Source organism: Abramis brama (assembly GCF_963993115.1).
Source record: "Abramis brama genome assembly, chromosome: 11".
Lineage (NCBI taxonomy): Eukaryota > Metazoa > Chordata > Actinopteri > Cypriniformes > Leuciscidae > Abramis > Abramis brama.
In genome coordinates, this window is record NC_139973.1 from 21008790 (window position 1) to 21030130 (window position 21341).

The 21341-nt window shown below is 35.5% G+C and overlaps 1 protein-coding gene and 1 long non-coding RNA gene across 3 annotated transcripts; both read left to right on the forward strand.

The window, feature by feature from the left end:
• The first annotated feature begins 5240 nt into the window (after positions 1–5240).
• LOC311091798 (uncharacterized protein) lies at positions 5241–12201 on the forward strand. Of its 2 annotated transcripts, XM_084127891.1 has the most exons (8): positions 5241–5362; positions 7157–7246; positions 7548–7856; positions 7991–8308; positions 8768–8896; positions 9475–9507; positions 9981–10030; positions 10200–12201. In XM_084127891.1, the coding sequence occupies exons 1-8, from the start codon at positions 5320–5322 to the stop codon at positions 10203–10205; spliced, it is 978 nt and encodes a 325-aa protein (XP_083984017.1). In that variant the 5' UTR covers positions 5241–5319; the 3' UTR covers positions 10206–12201. The 2 variants fall into 2 exon arrangements, with proteins under 2 accessions (XP_083984017.1, XP_083984018.1); XM_084127892.1 differs by lacking the exon at positions 9475–9507.
• Positions 12202–19099: 6898 nt separating this feature from the next.
• Positions 19100–20539, forward strand: LOC311091652. Its single transcript, XR_014608142.1, has 2 exons — positions 19100–19388; positions 19756–20539. It is a non-coding gene; the product is annotated as an uncharacterized lncRNA (long non-coding RNA).
• The last annotated feature ends 802 nt before the right edge of the window (positions 20540–21341 follow it).

Below are 21341 nucleotides of genomic sequence, written 5' to 3' on the forward strand. Positions count from 1 at the left end.
TGACTTTAGTTATGGTTGTGGTCCTTGCTGTAGTTTTGTCACGTCTTGTTTTGGTCCATGTTTCATGTCTTGTCATGTGATTCCCTGGCCCTCATGTGATCCTGCCATGTCCAAGTTTAAGTCTCGAGTTTCATGCCACACCATGCCTTTGTTTTATGTTTGATCTTGTTTTGAGTATTAATAAACTGCACTTGGGTTCGTCAAGCTTGCCTCCAGTGGACTTCCATGTTACAAGTTTCTTTGTGCATCTCTGCTGTGAGGCCCACTTTTTAATTTGCTTTTGTAAATGCTGGTAATTGAAAAACATAATCACTCCCCATTATTATTACATTTATATTTGTGTTCATCTTAAGAAGAGAAAAGTTTCTTTGACAAAAATGAAAGATGCCAAAGTCGTTTTAAAGGCACAGGCCTATATCACACAACACCAGGAGATTCATGTGTCTTGTTGAATCAGTAACTGCAAATATCTGACACAGCATCCATCTGCGACATTTTATGATTATCTGCAAGAACGCAATTAATTAAATGCATATTCATACAGTATGTGTTTTTCAAGTAGTCTGAAGCAAATTCACTATCTGTTCAGTCACGATGGTCAACCAATCTGTGTTGGTGCCCTAAAATGTCTTTTTCTTTACCAGGGGAACAGTGACATATAGATCTACCTCCATGGTAATTTTCAAGATTCTCCTGGGAAGTCAACATTGCAAAACAAGTGCCTAAAAACTGGCAAAATATTGTACCTAACTACAATGTTAATATCAAGCATTTACATTCTTTTTATATAATTAATGCGCCAATACCACTCATGTATAATTTTTTTTAGCAGGCCAGTTAAGAAAATGAGAATTTTATCTATTTGGACCTGACAAGAACAAGATTGTCTATGTATTTACAAATTCCAGCAGATTATACCCTAACACAAACAAATACTTCAGTGTTTATGTCATCAACAACATGAACAAAACTGAAGTTGGTGAAGCAACAGTCCTGTCATATGATGCATGTGTCACTTGAAATTTCTAAATTTACTACACACACAGTCCAGTTTAACCTGGTGATTTTAGCACTGCACCACTGTATTGTATTGAGTCATTGCTATTTTCAGCCCAAACACACATCCTTAACTGACACCACCCTTTTTTAATCGATTGATATAATTGATATAAAACAGATATGTTTCTAATTCTGCGTATCTGAATTTTTGTGTAGGCTAGTCCACTGGTAGTGCACATAGGAATTTACTCTAATTCTACTTTTTCCCACCATTGACTGAATTTTCCAGCGTAACCCATGAAGAGAAAACGACTGTGAAGCTTTGGGGGTGTTGGACTTGATCTACTCCATCTATGTTTTGATTACGTTTCTGAATCTGATCAAGGCGTAGTCTTTGACAAAAATTAATTTTTTTCTCATCTTTTTCGTTTAAAATGTTGCCTTTCTTTATGAAACTTACCAACATTCAAGTGTTGATAAAAAAGGATGCATGAAGCTAATAAAATGTTTTTAAAATTAAAGTACAGTTAAAGGTATTTTTCAAGTATAAAAAATAACATTTGAACATAGTAGTATAGGCCTACTGCAAGTGCAAAAATTATATATAAATAGTAAACTATAAGTATAATGTTAAGTTCACTTATAAAGAAAACTTGTAGTATAAAACTACTAAACTACTAGTATACCCATAAGTTCACTTGCAGTACTAATGAGAAACGTAATTATGAACTAGTTGTGCACTTAAAGTTTACTACTGATACACTTATAGTACACTTAAACATATATTTGTATATACTAAAAGTGGGCCAATTTAGTCCCAAGCAGTATTAAAATAGTACACTTTTTAAACACAAGTTTACTACTAGTACATATTGACATTAGTATACTTACTTCATAATGTATACTTAAAAATGTACTTGAACATTACTTAAGTATACTTCATAAAATGAACTTGAAGTATACTTATTTTTCGTAAGGGTATTTACAAAAGCAAACATTAAAATTGCATTTAACACAATTATTTTTTTGTGCCAAATTTGTATAATTCTCAAACAAGAGAGAGCTTGTCCAAATGATGATATCAGTGGTATGCCCATGATTCATTTTTTATTAATTCTTGCTTTTCCTTTCATGAAGAGTAAAAAAAAAAACATATTTTTATAATCTCTTTCTGTTTCAGTTTTATACATGAGTTATGTATTCACAAAAAACACAAATGTCAATTGTTCAGTGCTACTTTTATTTTCAAAATGAGTCTGACTGAAACTCTCTCAATCAAAGCTAAGTATAAAGATCCCATTACAAGCTCATGATCCCATTACAAGCTGAACAGACCGTGCTGCATACTATCCACATCATCCACAGACTTGACTAATCAGAAAACTATTTAGGCACTTAATTCAATCATCAACAAAGACAAAGACATCAATTGCTCAAAATTTTCAAAAATAAATTCTATTTACTTCAGTGTGGCACAATTTATATGCATCATCCTAATATGTGTAAAATGGTGTTATAGTCACAATCAAATAACTAAGCTTAGTGTCTGTCCAATCTATTTCAATTAGCTAAGTGATTATTTAAAAAATAATAAGGTATCCATTTAGCACATGATGCAACTAAAATGGTCACTTTTTGATTCTAAATTCCTGCCTTCACCAAAAAAGTTTTTTCCTATCCTACTGTCGTGTCATCAAACAATGACTTTTCCAGTCTGTCAGTAGGCATAACTGGTTTAAATTTTCAAAGGAACAACATAGAAGGAAAGTGATTTATGCTGTGTTGTGTGCTGAGAAAGTTCACTGCATACACTAACAAAAGTGAAGGCAGTTACAGACTGTCAAAAGTGGCAATGAGATTATGAAATCAAGGTCAACAACCGGTGTCTTAAAGGTTAATCATCAGTCATTTTTTAATAACTGGAAAATCTTGCTTTGTGAGCTGAAGATATTTTGAGCACAATGTTCTTTTAGTTAACAATGTTATGGAGAAATCAGACAAAATGTGTCTACTAAGTTTAAGATAACAGTTTTGGAGAATCAGCAGTAGTTAAGCCAGGAGTAAAAGATAATTATAATGACAACGTCTCGGTTACTAACGTAACCTTGGTTCCCTGAGAGATGGGAGAGGGGGCCGCTTGCTGAGAGGGGCGCTGGTCCGCCTGTGTGAACAGGACCGGCGTGGGGGTTTCTCTGGGTGAGAGTGAGGCACGCGGGGACTGGGCTCACTCGCATTTGTCCACTCTGGCATCCTCTGAGCACGGCGCTTCTTCTTGCGCGGTCCGAGTATAGGAAAAGAGAGAGTGGGGGGGCGGGTCTGTTGGCGGCGAAGCTGGCCAGTCGAGCCCATAGGGTGGAGAGCACCATCTCATCGAACTCCGGGCAACCGCCCTTAGAGAGTGCAGCTTCAGGCCCAGATAGGGAGGCCCAGACAGGGAGCGCAGGATGTGACGATCTCCGCCGAAGAGAGGGCCTCTGCACGAGGTGCAGGTGTCTCGAGGCATTTGAAACAACGCCTTAAGAAAATTGCTCTTTTAGAAAGTGAGTTGCAGCAGTGAACACACTAGTTTATAAAGGATATATGCGCGCCGGATGGCAAAGCAGAACAGCGGGCTGAAGGCGGCGTCCAGTCGAGACCAGGAAGCCGTCGTCCTCATAACTGCTTAGCAGGTGGCTTGTTCCGCTAAAGGCTTTTCGACGGCGGCGAAGAAGGCTTCTCAAACCGGAGGTCAGCGAAGTGGAAACTCGCTGAAGGAGATTAAATCTGATTCTATGGCGAAAATGGGAGCTTATACAGCTATAAGCCACGGCCATTCTGGCGGGCTCTGACGCGCCTGGGCGCCAAGCGACCAGATTGGTTCACGTGTCTTAGCCGCCTCGCCATAGGTTCGTGCAGTTGTCTACTGTGCAGCTAGCCTAGAAATCTAGACGCACCCTAGCGGCAGCAAAATTTATTTTGCAGCCAGGGTAGTCTAGCAACTCTCCGTTGACGTGCTGGAAAAACATAAAATGGTTCAGGCCAATCACATCGTGTATAAAGTAGGCAGGGCGGGCTTAACATAATGACGACAGAGTTGCGACGGTTCCCTGCTACTTGAAAACAAAGAATGACGGCTGCTGCTGGAGATCAGTCTTTCGAATCGGCTTTGGCCGCGACTCTGGAGGACTTCAGCAAAGAACGGCAATTAAGTCATTCTTAAAAAATGAAGATGTGTTCGTAGTTTTGCCGGCCAGATATGGCAAAAGTTGAATCTATGAACTAACGTTAGCTCCGCTGTTGGGAAAATGCTCTGGTTGGTTGAAGCGCTGTCCTATTGCGTGCAGAGTGAATTTGAAAGACAGCCGTTTATCCCCTCGGATTGAGCCGTGTCTATGGAGAGTTGCCAGACCTAACATCTTGATGTAGGTCTGGCTTGCCAGGCTACTGTGCAGCTGCACTGCGTTTTGAAGGGGTGGTTGAATGTGATTTCACTTTTTTAACTTTAGCTAGTGTGTAATGTTGCTGTTTGAGCATAAACAACATCTGCAAAGTTACAACGCTCAAAGTTCAACAGTTCAACACAAAGGGAGATATTTGCTGTATAAATGCAGGAGTAAAAAATATAACTTTTTTTACACGCAGCTTGCTGTAATAGTCAATTCTAAAAGACCTGGGATAGATGCTGCTTGTAATAGTTGTGGGTAGTTTTTGGAGATCTTCCCTTCCGGCCAGATGTTTTCTCTATGTCACAATCTTTCTGATTGAAACTTGTCCAACATATTAAGTGGAAAAGTATAGGTCATCCTGACATAGCCTACATGTTATAGAGAAAGAAAGAAAGAAAGAAAGAAAGAAAGAAAGAAAGAAAGAAAGAAAGAAAGAAACTCGACTTAAACTTGTGTCTTTATTATGAAGAAGTTCAAACACATCAATAAAAATGTATTTAAAATGTCACGGTCATTCTTCCTAATTTTACTTCTTTTATTATTTAGTAGGCTAACTATAGCCTTATATATATATATATATATATATATATATATATATATATATATATATATATATATATATATATAGTCTACATTAGACTATGTAAATAAACCATTATAAGGCTATAGGTATCCTACTAAATAAAACCGTATAACATGGTTTTGAAAACATAGCCTATATGTTGGGATTTAAATTTAATTTTCACTAACAGTTGCTTGCAAAATAATTAAAGGGTTTGTAAAACTATTCGTTGTTAGGCTATTATGTGTAGGCGTAGGCTATGTGTGTGTCTACCCGTCATACTGAAAGTGAAAGCATGCAATATTTCCATTACAAAGGCAGCCTTCGTGCTTCATGCGGTTGTATTCTCGTTGTCCATTTGAAGAGCATTTACACCGTAAGTTTTGTTTAATCTTTTGCCTATATTCGATGGTTTCATTTTTTAATATCCGTAAGGTTGAACAACCATGTTATACGGTTAAGGATTGTAAACATTAACAGCGATTTAAGGTAAACAATCTTTGACCTTAAAAAATGTTTAGCGCTTACTGACGCGCTAAACAGACAGAAGAAGTAAGATTAGGTCACATTAATGTGGATGCCGCTCTTATGTTTATTAATCATGAGTATCCTATTGGCTCTTAACATCTAGGCTATTTGGTATAGTTTCTTTTAACGTAGCCTATTTTATACACGGAAATATCTGTATAAAAACTGCGCATGCGTCAACACAACTAAAATTAGTAGGCTAACTCCGGCTTTAGAAACAAACTAGCAGTGTGTTGGAAGCGTTTCCAGGCAAAATAGAATAGGAAAATATGTTTATATGTCATTTTGACACGAATACATATTAATACATGTCATTTTGATGTTTGAAAGTGTCTAGGGTTTGACATAAATGCAAATATAAATGCAATTTAAAAAAAAATATTATCGATTTTCAAATACTGCAACTGTCAATAGGCTACAGAACGAAATATTCTGTAGCCTATTTTGCTGTCAACACTGCCGACGTTGTCTTTGCTGCTAAATATTAATGTTTAACATGAAGTAGCCTATAGGCCTTCCACAACTCTCTCCCCATATGTCGAATATACCGGCCTTAGGCTACTGGGACAATGCGAAGAACAGGGCTAATATTGTAGGCTAGAAAGAAGCCGCGAAAGAGGAGACTGTTAGTTTATGGAAAAATTCTGCTGAAGACAGAATGAGGTTGGGGGTGAGCAGGGCACAACCTAAAGCAGGGTTAGTTGTAAGTGTAATTCACACATGAATTAAAACATTCCACATGCCAGCATGATACACTATAGGCACTATAGGCAAGAGAAAAAATTGCGCCAAAATTTTTAAATCTGTGGAAGATATAACGGAACATTTATTTAACCATATAGCAAAAGTAAATTTCTAAAGCTAATTTTTCATATCTGTTTTTAGTTTTTTTTTTATTAGACAAATCTAAAAAAATACTTTATTTTTAATTATTAAAAGCCATTGTTTTATATGAAAAAGTTAATAATTGTATTTTATTGACAATATATATTATTAGATCAGATAACATTTTAAGCTGTCATATGGTCATGTTATAATGTGCCCCTCTCACATGTTACAATGTACCCCACCTATGGGGCATGTTGTCACATTTCACTTCCATTCTTTCGGGGTAAATCAAGAAAAAAGTATACACTGTATTAATGAAACAAAACCACGTAATTGTCCTAGACTTGTGTGAAATTAATGTGGTTAAAAAATAAATACTCTGAAACCCAAGCGAATTTACAGAAACTGAGAAAGTCAAAAAGTGTTAGGCTGTGCCCCACTCTCCCCTATTTAATTTTATTATAATTTTAAAATTATATGAATTTAATGACATCTCTCTATTGCAATTAATTACTTATGCCTATCAATGTTTTTGCACCATTAACAATGTATGTATGTTGACATGCACAACATTTTCTGATTAAGGACAATATTGTGTTTAAGCTTTATTTATTTGAAAGAACTAACACTGAGTTCTACTTAGTATTGCTTCCTGAAACCCAGCTTAAACTTTTACAATAGTAGAGATAAGGTTCCCAACACGTACACAGCAACAAAGTACAATGATTGTGTTATTGTGATGTCTCTCTCTCTCTCTCTCTCTCTCTCTCTCTCTCTCTCTCTCTCTCTCTCTCTCTCTCTCTCTCTCTCTCAGCTTTTCCTTTCAGAGTAAACATGTCTTCAGTGATGGTTATGGTATTTGTAATAATTTCTCTCTTCATCCCTGCTGTGAGTCCCAGTCAAGGTACAATGCATTAATATTCAGAGATTTATTTAATTTGCACAGTAGCATTATTGTCACAATAATGTTTGTATCCAGTAGAGACTAAGATTGTTTATTGTGCTTAAAGCAGTTTCAAAGAATGTTCTGGGCTCAAGTTAATTATTTTTTTTACATTGTAAATTATTTTCTGTGGTTAGCATGCCACAGATTCTGTCAACAGATACTTCTATCACGCTCTGAACATTCCTTTGATTATAAATATCTAGTTATGCTTTCACTTAAATACCATAATGGAATTTTATGTTTGTACTATGTTCAAAAGATTTGTGGACATTGGAATGCCTTCCTACTGTTGGAATTGTTGCTGAGACCACAGTTATCAACTGCAATTTCAAAGACATCCAAGAAATTGAAATATATGCAGTTTTTTTAAGAAAAGTCACAGAGAAAACGCCAATTTTCAAATATGATGGTAAAAAATCAGGAGATCCACGCTTTAGTCTTAAAGACCCAGCATTGGTTCCATCGCTGCAAATCTCCGACACTAAGTTTTCTGATGAGGGTGACTATCTGTACCGTGTTGTAACAGACAGAGGTGAAAAAATTGTGCAACTTAAAATCACTATCACAGGTGAGATTGAATTTCTTCAGTTACATCAAATAAAATAAAATTCTGAAATTCGTAGCCATTTCGTTTTAAAAGTGGTTATTATAATACTTTCTGCTTTCTTGACACTTATCGAATGTTTCTTCCCCTCAATAAAGCCAAGTACAAAAATCTATTCTCAAGCACATGGCCTAAAGATGTAACAGATGGAGGGCCCGTCGACCTTTACTGCAATGCTACTGATGGATACCCAGCAGGCTTTATCCATTGGTTTGACCGTTCTGGAACGAATTGGACCATTAATTCAGACCTAACAAAAACCACCAAGGACACCAATGGTTTAAAATCTGTGACCTTATCTAGCAAACTGACTTTCAAGTCTATTAACTTGGACCTGGCGCCATTTAGATGCATTGTCTTGAACAGCAAATATGTGCAAGATGGAGAAAGCACATTAGAGATCACATCTGCTAGAAGTAATTAAGCTTAATTTTCTTACCATCTCTTATCTGAGTGCTTATTTAACATAATTTGAAGTTTGTGTAAAAATATGATCTGCTGAATAGATTTGCTTTTAGCTCTTAGACATATGTCAACTAAGGGTTAACAGTAGCACTGTTTCAGGAGTGTTTACGTAACCATATAATGGATTCTGAAGATTCTGAAGACACTGGGCATGTTTTGAGACAAAGCAAATTTTAGGGAGCTGGCCATATTATGGCATTTTATTGGTATCATTTTTTCTTAGCAATGTAATTTAGAATAAAGCACTGATATTGCCACATATCAGATATCTCAGGTTACTTTGAGTCAGCAAATTTCTAAATCTGCACATTGTCATGAAGATAATTGTGTAGTACAGTATATATATATTTTTACAACATTTTCATGGAGAATATGTGCTGTTGTCAATTGTTTGTATATTATTTCTTCAGATGCTTCTTACAAGGAACCTTCTATAACATCTAATACAACACACATTGTCGCTGGTGTGATGGTCATCGGATCACTTATTGTTGGTCTTCTGTGTGCTCTGTTGATATTCCGGAAAAAAAATGCTCTACGTGAGTATACTTTTAACATTTGTTCTGAAGAAAACTGAACTGTTGTTTACTTGTATTTTCTATTATATACACATTTCAGTGATTATTATGTCTGAGGTAGGATCTCTGTGAAACAGGCTTTTTACATTTTTTGGAGCCAAAAGGGGAAATGTGGCAATGCTTAAGTTTAGAAACAAGAGCCCTCAGCAGATCTTGTCTAAGGGGAATTCTTGTCTTACCAAAAGTCCTTATAGCACAGACATACAGTACTTCCTTTTCATGATTTGATTGTGACTTCTGTTTATGTTACGCTGCAGTCGTTTTGTGAAGTGGTGTTTTCACTTCTCTATAGTTTGTCAACTTGGAATTATAAGGTTCTATTCACATTCTTATTCTGTGACAACTTATTTATATTAGGCTATGTGATTTTTTTTAAATGTTGTGTACATTTTGGGACTTTTTATTTAGAAAACAAAGTCGCTTGGAATGCAAAAACTTTGAAGCTCAATATCTCAAAACTTCTCTAATTAAATGTTATTCTACAATATGGGTTTGAGTAGTCATAGTGATATATAATTTTGCACTGGATTTATTCACAGATGGTAGACGATCTTCTGCCCATCCTTTCCTAAGTATGTGACACAAATGCATGTGATTTCATATTAACAATGGTGTTGGGTTAAACATCCTCTCTCTGAAACATTTCTTGTTTCTGTTTTAACAATCAGTTGCAGCTTGAAATAGAGTCTCCCTGTAGATCATTTCTGTTTCGCTTTTCCACTTTTCCACGGTCATGGTTAATCTGAGTTACAATCTGTGTGGATAAATCTGAAAGCATGGCGGGAAAGTACTGGAATTCTGTCCACACACACACACACACACACACACACACACACACACACACACACACACACGGCTGCTCTTGTGAAGGGTCACCAGAGTGGATAATCCACTATTGATCCACCTTTGTTTATTCTGACCCAGTTTTCTGGGCTTGTGAATGACACATGAAGGGCTCTATCTTGTGCAGGAAATGATAGTTATAGAGACTACACCTAATGTTCTTATCAATTAACAATATATCATGTTTTTTTTTTTTTAATAGATTATGAATTTGGAAAAACTGCTGAAGATGATCAGGAATCATGCAACACGGTAGGCCCACAGTTAATTTGTGCTTTTAGGCACAGATCAATGCAATGTTATGATTATTACGATTTAATATTAGTTAATAGTTAACACGTTATTTATTTGTTGTAGCTCATAAGTTATATTATTGAAAATTTGACTTCTCTATTTGTATTTTTTTTTTGTATTTTTTTAGTCCTAATCTTTGAAGCTTCCACTATCAGCAGATGAAATTGAAACTAAGACCTGATTTTCATACTGAGGTCAGCACAGCCACCATTAACAACTAAAACACAGCCACCTAAAACAAAAGTGAAGGTATAAAGAAAATGGCAGCTGCTTCACACGACTGTAATGTTACTGTGAGTGACTGATTGTTGTAATGACTGTAAGATTACAAAGACTTAAAAATCAGCTTAATGTATCTGGTAGCACTTTACAATAAGGTTTAATTTGTTAACATTAGTTCACTACATTAGTTAACACAAACTAACAGTAAACAATTCTTCTACAGCATTTATTTTTCTCAATCAACAACTGTATTTTTATTTACTAACATTAACTAAAATTAATGAATGTAAGAAATACATTGCTCACTGTTAGTTCAAGTTAGTTAATACATTAACTAATGAGACCTTATTGTAAAGTGTTATCGCTTCTCTTTACATTTACAAAGGAATGTGGGTTTAGGGAGCATGAAGGGAGCACTATAACTGTTAAATTCATCACTAGTAACTGGGGTTCAACACTGGGGTCTATAGGGCCAAGGAGGATATAAGGAGGTGTGTTGAAAATGTGAGGAAAGATTTTACAAAATGTTGTCAAAATGGCTGTCAAGGTTATTTTGAAATTGATTAAATATATAAATATGCCTGGTCAGAAATGGATAAAAAATCACTCATGATTATTTAAAAAAACAAAAAAACAAAAAAAAACAAAAAAAACATTTTCAGCAATAGGAAATAAAATCCAAATCTATGGTCCTGTAAAAAGTTTTTGGTATCTTTCTAGAAAGTTTATCCTCACTACTGTCACCTTTAGCTTAATCACTGAGGGGATTATGTTCACTTTTTCTGTAAAGCTGCTTAGTAACAACATTTATGCTTATTTAGTAAGTGTTAATATATACATTATATTGATACATTATACATCAAACATTAACAGCGTTAATTCTAACAATCTGAAAACACCTGAAAATATATCCTTTTTGGAAGGGAGTCCTAAATTATCCCTAAATTAATAATTTTGACAACTTTGAACACTTTTTTGCTTTAACTCACATACAGTTTTTTGTAATTATGTTTGTACTTCTGCCATTGTATCACTGTCTGAGGAAAGATCTTTGTCTTAAGTCTTACCTCAATTGATAATTACTGTCAAATAAAAATAATCACAGTTTAAAAAAAAAAAATGCTTGCACACAATTCTTGAAACTATGGCTCCATTTATCAAAACTCTACACACAAAAAACAACAAAACACACACACAACATGCAAAATGTCACACATATCTTGCAAAAGCAAATACTTCATTCAAAACTATTTTAACTCTTATTAAAATTGTATTTTTGCATAGTAACTCTACACAAACATAAAATGATTAGCCACACACAAGCACTCACATGCACATGCACAAATATACAGTAAATACAGTATGTATGCACAACTGATGAATTTTATACTGTTATGGAACTAAACTGAATTAATACTGAACTAACTTGAGCTGAATTATGACACTATTGGCTTGGTAGAGCTGCTTTACAGCAGAATTTGAATATATATTCAATATATATTTACACTATAAACAGAAATGCAAGGGGGTAAAAATAATTTCTTTCTTTCTCAAAACACTGAGTTTTGATTTCTAAGTGAACAATTTATGTACAAGTAATTGGGAGAAAAAAAACAAAAAACACTGTAATTCAAAACTGAATTATGGCATGATTTGTGTGTGCCAATAAGTAGTTCTTGTTAAATCAAGGAATGTTGTGGTTTTGAATAAGGAATGCTCTGAATAAAGGATGCGTATGTTTTCTTACTTGATTTTGAATAAAATTATAAAAGATATGTCTATTTGTTATACATGTAGCATGTAGAGATGCTTAATACTAGGAGATCATCCCAGAAGATCTTTAAGCACTTTTGTATTTCATGTTTATATTTTTCTTACTGTACAACAATAAAAGAAAAATGACATTTTGTCTTCTCGCAATCTTTTAATCATCACATCACAACCCATGGATAACTGGTATCACCTCTATAAAAAAGGGCATATGTTTTTCTTTATTAGGCCTAAAGTTTATCTAGTTTTGGCTTAGGCCAAAACATTTGAGGCTTAAGGGAGGTTTGGGTTATCATCTATGGGAACATTTTTAACAATCCTAACACATGAGTCCCTGGATTTATTTCCCTTTTTTTTTTTTTTCTTCTTCTTTTTTTTTTAAACAAATAACACTGTAAAACTGATTCTTGGGTCAAGTAAATAATGCTGAAAAAGAACTTAAATGCTCATGGACACCAGTATTGCATCTCAGTGCAGCTTTTCAATAGATCAATGCCGATCCAACAAGCAGCAAGTATATAAAGCTGCTTTGAAACAATCTATTGTAATCATAGATTGTATTGTGTAACAAGGGGTGTGCATAAGACTGACATGACAGCTTCATAATCATGACATGACGTCATTAAAATGAAGGAGGTTTTATGCATGTTAATGACAATTGTCATTAAGTGTCATTCGCTCAATTATGTCATTTTTAATGCAAAAAAAGACATTGTTTGAGATGGCTTTGTTATGACAACTTGACATAAACCAATACATCATAACCTGTCAGTGTCTTTGTCATGACAACTTGACATTACCAAGACAACATAACCTGTCATAAATATGTCATAAACATGACATAGCAGATTATCAAACTTAAGAAACTACTTAGCTTTATGGGTTATCACATTATATTTCTGACATCTATATTTCACATCATTATTTTCTTTTTTTCCAGTGGTAAAATTTTTATTTGTCAATAAAATGTCATTAAGTGTTAATACTGTCAAATTATTTTATAACTACTGGAATACTGGGGAAAAAAGTGGTCAGAAATATATTCATAAGTTATAATGGCCTCATGACAGCCAATGTCAAACCAACCACATGACAGTTTAAAGGTATAGTGGAGGATCTTTCCGAATTTTAGATAAGACCTGCCCTCTCCACTTTTTGAATAAGTTTGATTGATTCACCAGAATGATTGACAATTAGGAGGACCAATAGTATAGGTGATCCACCCGGAAGTAAAAAATCCTCTGCTATACCTTTAACATAATGTTAACCCATAAAGCTAAGTAGTTATGTCTTTTATATATATATATATATATATATATATATATATATATATATATATATATATATATATATATATATATATATATATATATAGTTAGTCTAAAGTAGAATGTCTAAAGTGGACTATTGAAATAAACATTTTAAAGCAAAAGTTAGCAGTGGCAAAGAGAAGGTTTGAATCATTCTCAGCCCCAGCACTCGGTAAACAAAGTTAGATTTCCAATTAATTTATTTACAATAAACAAGAGATGACGTATATATGGTGCAAAAAGCTCTAAACACAACTCCAACATAAAAAGAAAAGCATTTTCTTCATGAGCGGGTAAGGCCAAAACAACAAACAAAAGATCACTACCTATTTGGAAGTCTAAATAACCTGCATGGGGGAAAAGACAAAATAAATAACAGAACTCTTATTTCCTTACTAGTAAACACAGGAGAAAATGAGAACAAAAGAAAATGGTACCCGTCTCCCTCTTGCTCCTACACTCAATAGTGGGCAAATGACAACATCAAGTTTAAGTTTAAGACATACTAACAAGAGCAACAGTCTGGGACTGGCACCATCTCAACACGCTCACTGTCTTGGGAGAAGGAATCTCTCACTCTCTCTCGGGTTCTGCTTAAAAACTGGCTCCTCTTGAAACTGACGAGGAGCAGCTGATAGGTCCCATCACCTAGATTAAGGCAGGAAGGAGTCTTAATAGAGTTAACTCCCAGCAGGGTGATGGGTCCATTGACAGCAGCACACACTGTACAACAAAGAATTACACATTCATTTTTAACAATAGAACAATAGGCTACACAGCATTTAATAATTTAGTTAAAAACACAATTGTTTGTTCATGTTTACAGTGCGTTACTAAGTCAAGTCAAGTCACCTTTATTTAAATAGTGCTTTATAAAATACAGATTGTTTCAAAGCAGCTTTACAGTGATATCAGGAAAGTAATGATCAATGATGCAAACCGAATTCTGCTGTAAAACAGCTCTAAAAAGACAATAGTTTTCTGCCTAACAACCCCAGCTTCACTGATTGGCTCCTGAATAAGACCAGAAAAAAAGCCAGCTTAACTTTTTTCACAAAAAGTAGAGTGTTGCACAGTGTGACTTGCCACATGGACCTTTTCTCTCTTGCTCCCTGTGTCTTGTTGCTGAAAAGTTTCAGCCATTTGTGGTACTGTGATTTCAGAATTTAAGGCAAGTTATATTGTGTGAGGAAACCTGTAGGTGAGTGCCATTTAGTTTGAAGCTGTTTTTCTTCTGTTTATCTGTGTAGTCAGGGAGGTGTGTGTGTGTGTGTGTGTGTGTTAGATAAAATTGATTATGGTTATGAATTTTTGTTTGTTGTGTGTTGGCCTTACCTTACGTGACAAAAAATAAATGGGAATATACTGCAAAATATAATGTGATATATTACATAACACATTTCCATATATAGGAAACTACTGCTTATATTTTTCAATATTCTGCAATATATGCATTGACCATGAATGGCTATATTGGTACATATACAACTATTTAGAAATAAAGACAAAAGTAGCATTACATGTAATATTCATAAAGTTTTATTCTTTATTGTGTCCATTTATTGCATATACATGTTCTCATATAAATGTGAATGTATTGTACACACAAATATACACACATTCACAGAATGAGTTACAATCAGTGGTTACAACAGACTTCTAGTTCCCAGCATGCTTTGCTTCTGACTGTTAAAGGAGAGTATGTTAAAATTAAGTGTTATTTCACGTGTTTCGATCAATATTAATATAGGGGGAATTATGTTAGTGTTTAATGTTTGTATTATATTATTTTGGAATTTAAAAGGTTTTCTGTGTGAGATTTTGGGGATACCATTAGCCATAGCACAGTGATGGTAGCCTGACTACGTCAGACTTCGTACTCCCGCTCAATTTCATTTCGCTTCTGTACACAGTCTGAGACCGCGTCATAGCTTTCCGTTTTTCTCTGGCCTGAAAACAGCCGGCCAATCAACGAACAGAGGGCGGGCTGAGAGCCGTGACGTAGACGCTGATTGTACCGTGGATGCGTAGATTTACTTACACATAATCTGCAAAAGTCGTTCACAGCCATGTTCACTCCGGTATTTCGCTCAATGGTTTTTTCACATCATACATGTGTTTACAGTGGAAGTTAGATGCGGCTGAGCATGCGCATAACACACGCCATAACCAAACGTTATGTGATTGGCTTACGGGTAACCAATGATTTTAAGCTTCAGACTAGCACCCCCAGGCCCCAACATTAACGTTTTTCTATTACGGAACTCCAGACTCTCTCTACGAAGCAAAGCGAAGTAGCAGAGTCTGGTATTACCAGGCTACAGTGATGGTCCCTTGGCATAATATTTTAGTACAAGCAGGTGTTACTTGTACTATTGTTAACTAGCTATATATGAAAATATTAAACATATATAATGTAAATAATTATAAAACATATTAAATTATAATGTTTTACGTGTGTGTGTATATGAGTAAATATATGTATATTTAAACACATGCGGTACCATATTTAATATATTGTCACATATTTTTTAATATATGAAAGCGGCAATTCCTTATGTATATTTACACAATATATTATTCTGTATATTTTCGAATATACCATTAAATCATGTAATATATTGATCATTCATATATTAGGAAATATATTTTCTTTGTGTAAGGGTTGCCCCCTCCTGAAGCTTATGTTTCCATCTATCCTTTATTTTGATTCAATAAACATACATTTTAGTTCACTATGTGTGTTACTGGGGCTGGAGATAAGAAGTTGCGGTGCTCTTTCTCCAAATTTTGTTATTGCTACCCCTATTTCCCTTGACTAAAGAGAGCTAATACATAACGAAATATATAACATATGAAAAAATATATGTAAAATAAGTAAATTAGGCAATTTAGCTTAAATTTAGGGCTGCAAAGAGGAGTACATAACATGTGTTTATTCCATTATTATTACGTAGTATGTCCTTCATAATTTTAAGTATTTTGCTCTGACCCTTCTTAGCACTGACTGTACAAGTTCATGACAAATAGCCATATCTATCCGGTTTAACTACTGGAGGATGACCTTCTTGCATGCCACGATGTTTGTTGGGGAGTGTTGCTCAAATTGTCTCTACAAAATCCCAGGTCTAAGTAGAGCTAAGGTCGGGTGAAATGCTTGTACACTGCAGGTTTTTCACTTGGGAGAATGTCATGTCAATGTCATTTTGAAAAAGTGCTCAATGCATTAAACGAGAAACTTTTGCTTGTTGTTTCAAACTTTTGTATTACAGTGTGAATTCATGACACCATTGATAAAGCAAAACTCCCCCACACCTTCAGTAGACTCACATCCCTCTATAAGAACTTTATACTTCCACTGAACTTCACTGTGAGGGCCAGGCATGTAATTTAATGTTCCCCCTTGCGGCCCCACATAGCCTACTTCGATGGTTAACTTTGTTACATGAGACCAAGGGAATGTATTCCCACACATCTTTATTTTGTTAAAGGTCCCGTATTATGCCCCTTTTCACAAGATGTAAAATAAGTCTCTGATGTCCCCAGAGTGTGTATGTGAAGTTTCAGCTCAAAATACCCCACAGATCATTTTTTACAGCATGTTTAAATTGTCATTTTTTGTGGCTCAGAAAAACGCGCTGTTTTAGTGTGTGCCCTTTAAATGCAAATAAGCTGCCACTGGACGACCCAGGAGGCGGAGCTTCATGAGCTCGCGCTCAGTCTCTCAGGACAATTTCATCTCACGGAATGATGATAAATATCAGAAACTCTCAGTAACGGTGTTCATTTCGAGTCGGACAATAATGCCTACAGAGTCAGAGTGCTGTATAGAGATGGAAAAGGTATAGTTTAGTAGTTTAATTACGGTTATTATAACGTATTTGTCATCTGCTTGTATGTAGCCTATCCATTATTTATTAATAGCCTAAGTTACAAGTCTGCTGTTTTGGACCAGGTCCGAATGATGATCAAACATATACTGATGAGTTTAATAAAGTTTATTGTACATCACACACAAGATGAAGCGTCAGTTTTACTTCTGAGTAAAGACAGTAAGTTATAAGAAGTGCGCAAGTACATAAACGAATTTCGGTAGAGTTGAGGGAGCATTCCTGTGGGCGGAGGTTAGTCAAAAAACGGTTCTAGTGACGTCATTAAAGAAGGAAGTAGAGGGATGTAGTCCAAACGGGCCGTTCGATGTAGGCGACTTCTGTTAAATAAAATATCTCGCTTGGCATTGAACTTTGAGCTTTATAATTTTACAGATATTATTTATACTCTAACAACAACATTACACACTAACTAAAGTTTGAAACATGGGATCACGAAGAACGGGACCTTTAAAGGGACCTTTAAAGGTCTAGATAACTAATTAAGGCCGGATAACATTTCCCTCAGCAATGTCCATCATTACAGGTGTTTTATTTACCTTACTTGTGAGCATCACCAAGCCACAGCAGGCTACAGCATGACCCTAGTTACCTGTGGTTGGCCTGGCAGTGCGTCACTCAGAAAACAACAGGCCAGTTGTAAAAAAAAAAGACTAATGACTAAGCTATGAGAGTTGACAAACGTGTGTCGGCCATAATTCAAACTTCCCTCTTCATGCTTCTCTCTCCTCCACACAACCCCTTCATGTGTACGCACCATAGACTGTAAAAAAATATGGACGTAGTGTCCGTGACGTCACCCGTAGGTTTCTGAAGAGCATTTTTGAAGCCTAAAGTAGGCGGAGCCGGCCGTCGCCATCTTGGCCTCGCGTCACTCCCGGATAACAGAAAATAGGCAAACAGGCTAAACAGTGAGTGGAGCTGAGGAGCCGAAATCACCTAGCTCGACGTCATAGATATAAACACATTTATATCTATGATATAAAACTGTTTTATATCTATGATATATCTATAAACACTGTTTATATCTATGGCTCGACGTGATCGAGTTAGCTGATGATGTAAGCCAATTAAAAGTTCCTGTTTTTGCCCTTCGAAATATTATATTATAATATTTAAAAGACACGGCTACAAGTGAGACTGTGTATTGTGATTCTGTACTATTCTGCTAACGTTAGTTGAAAATGTATTATGCAGTAACTTAATATTACTCTGAGAGTGTGTGTGTGACAGTGATTTATGTGCACATGTCAGTCACTCTTTCTTATGGTCCGTCAGCACGGCATCGCTCGTCAAGTTCGTAGAAAGCTTATTCAGTCCATTTTAAATTCTGATTTTGGCCGCCTCTCAAATGGGTTATAGATATATTGCCTATGAAGTAAATGCGCTAGAAAATCCGCGCTCATTCATAGATGTGCATTTATAGCATGGACGGAGAAAGCGCCACGAGGCTGACTCCAGCTCCTTTTTCGCCAGCTCCTTATTCGTCGAACTATTGATTTCATCTGACGGTACATAAGCATATTATAATCTATATCTGTTCCGTGAGAGCATAACGAACGAGCCTTTATTGACGTTTTTAAATCTGAAAACTCCAAAAAGCAACGAAATTGTCAGACATCCATTAGTGCATGTTCACAGAGGAAAACTGAAATACAGCGCTGGTTGTTCTCTCGAACGATACTCGACGACAACAATCCTAAACCGTGGGCGAAGTTAACGTTACTTAATGGGTGTATTCAATTGTATGAAATAATCCCGGAAAAAAAAGCAAAAACACTGCAGAGAAAGTGTAACCCTTTATAATTAAACAAATTAATTATAAAAAGGAAGTTTTGAAAGAGTTGTTAAAACTAAGCAGAAATTATTAAAGAGTGCAAGAAAAATTATAAAATCAAAAAGAAACGCATTTCAGTGTGATGATTGACATCTTAATGATTGTCCAATTGCGTGAGATTTATTGTTGATGTCCCGCCCCACCACGTTAGTTTCTGTATGGGGGAAGCCATTTTACATTCTCTGCGTTACTGCGAGACGAGCAGCAGCATAACTTTTTGTAAAAGTTCAGATCGACAGAGAGGATTGAAAAAGAGACATTTATATGGTCGATTTTCTTTGGATTTGGTGAGTACACATTTTGAAATGTGTAAACTTTCATAAATGTGATTAATTGTGTACTGATGTGTTAAATTGAGAGAGAGTGAAAACGTATGAAGTGCTGATAAGATCTGATGGTTAACGAGCAAAAAGTGATGTAATGGTTAAAATGTGTATATGAGTTCGTAATGTTCATATTTTGTGGTTGATCATATTGAACGAGTGATTTTATGTTGTTGAGTTTGCATAATGTCATCTAAGCTGTCGAATTTCGATGGAAATGTAGCTGTTATATGTTGAACATGATAACAAGTGCTACTAATTACTGTTGTTAACCTAAAAGCAGTGAACCTAATGTGTATTGTGAACTAAATACTGCCTGTTACATATTCAGGTCGGGTTTTTTTGTCCTGCTGGAACTGCGTTCATTTCAGCGCGACGATCTAAGATGGCGAGCCTTCCCAGTGAGATGAACATTGAATGATTTCAGATTTGAGTTCAAATCAACACCTGTGGATTCGGGTAGGAAAGTTCTGATTGCCTGATAGTTTTTTTTTCCTAAACAGGACTGAGCTTTGTTTTTGAAAGACTGCTCAGAGTATTTTATTTTTCTGCACAACAGATTTTTCTTTGAAACTATAGAATCATTTTACGATTCTAAGGAACTTTGGATTCTCCGAACTGAATCTTTTGAACTGAATCTTTTGGATTGAATCTTTTGAAACAAATTTTTGAATCTGAGCCTCTAAACGAACTTGAACTGAACTTTTCAAACAATCTTTTGAACTGATTCATTGAACTGCTGTCTACTTAACTGTTTGTTTGTATTTTGTTCAATTCTTTTGAGTTTATTTTTGAATGTGATTCAGTGAGTTGTCAACATTTACAATTGTGACCATTTGTAAAGGTTTATAGGGTTGTATTTGATATTGATTTTGAAGGTGTAGTATTTTAGGATATTCTTATAGCCTAGAGGGTGCATCCAACTAATTGAACGAACAGAGTCAAGTGAAATTGTTCATTGATTGTGAATTTAATCCATATAACTGTGGTTTGATATTGATCAAAAGACTGTCACAAATTGTTTATTTAATTTATTTTAATTTATTTTATTTTTTGAATATCAACAATTACTTCCAATCATTCATTTAAATACAAAGATCTACTTTATTATTTAACCAGTGTTGTCGTTATTACACCTCCATAGTCGAACCTACTAGCCTAAAGTGAATATTAGTAACAAGTTCAATATTATTTGACACGTGTGCTACATAATAAGTGGCGAGCCAGCCAGGAGGTGTAATTAATAGCTCTACTCCTACTTAACATCCAAAAAGCAAAAATAGACGAAAGAGACATTCAAATCAGTTTATTAGTGTGGCAAGTAAATTGACATTGAGGACATGGAAATAGTACAGAAGGAAAGTGTCAAAATTGTAAATGCTCTTCTAGTCAGTGGACCAATTAACACTCTTGAGGATGAAGAGGTCCTTGATCTTCTAAAACGTCATGGTTCCATCTCAAGAGTCCTTCCCATTAATGATCCTGAGTCCAAGTATCATGACCACACCATTGTAGAGTACAACTTTGGATCAGCTATTGAATCAATAAGTCCCTTGCTACCCCTTAACTACACAGATAAAGACGACCCAAGATTAACTTACCAGATAAGAGCCCTGAGCAGTGTCTACTCTTGTGAGGAGAGTTTTGGTGCCACAACCTCTTACTTATCCACCCTGAAAACCATTGCTAAGCAAAGTGGAAAATCCTTCAATGCTCTGCTACGAGAAGAACTCTCTCAGATCTCAAGCTCTTTAATTCCAGATGAGATGGATGCAGATGAGCCTGCACTTGATGAGCTCAATTCCATTAAAGAGCAGAATGCATCCAAGAGGAATGTCCAGAGTCCTTGTTCCATTCTCAATGAGCCAACACATGATCAAGATGATTTACCAAGATCTGAAAAACGGTTATCAGGCA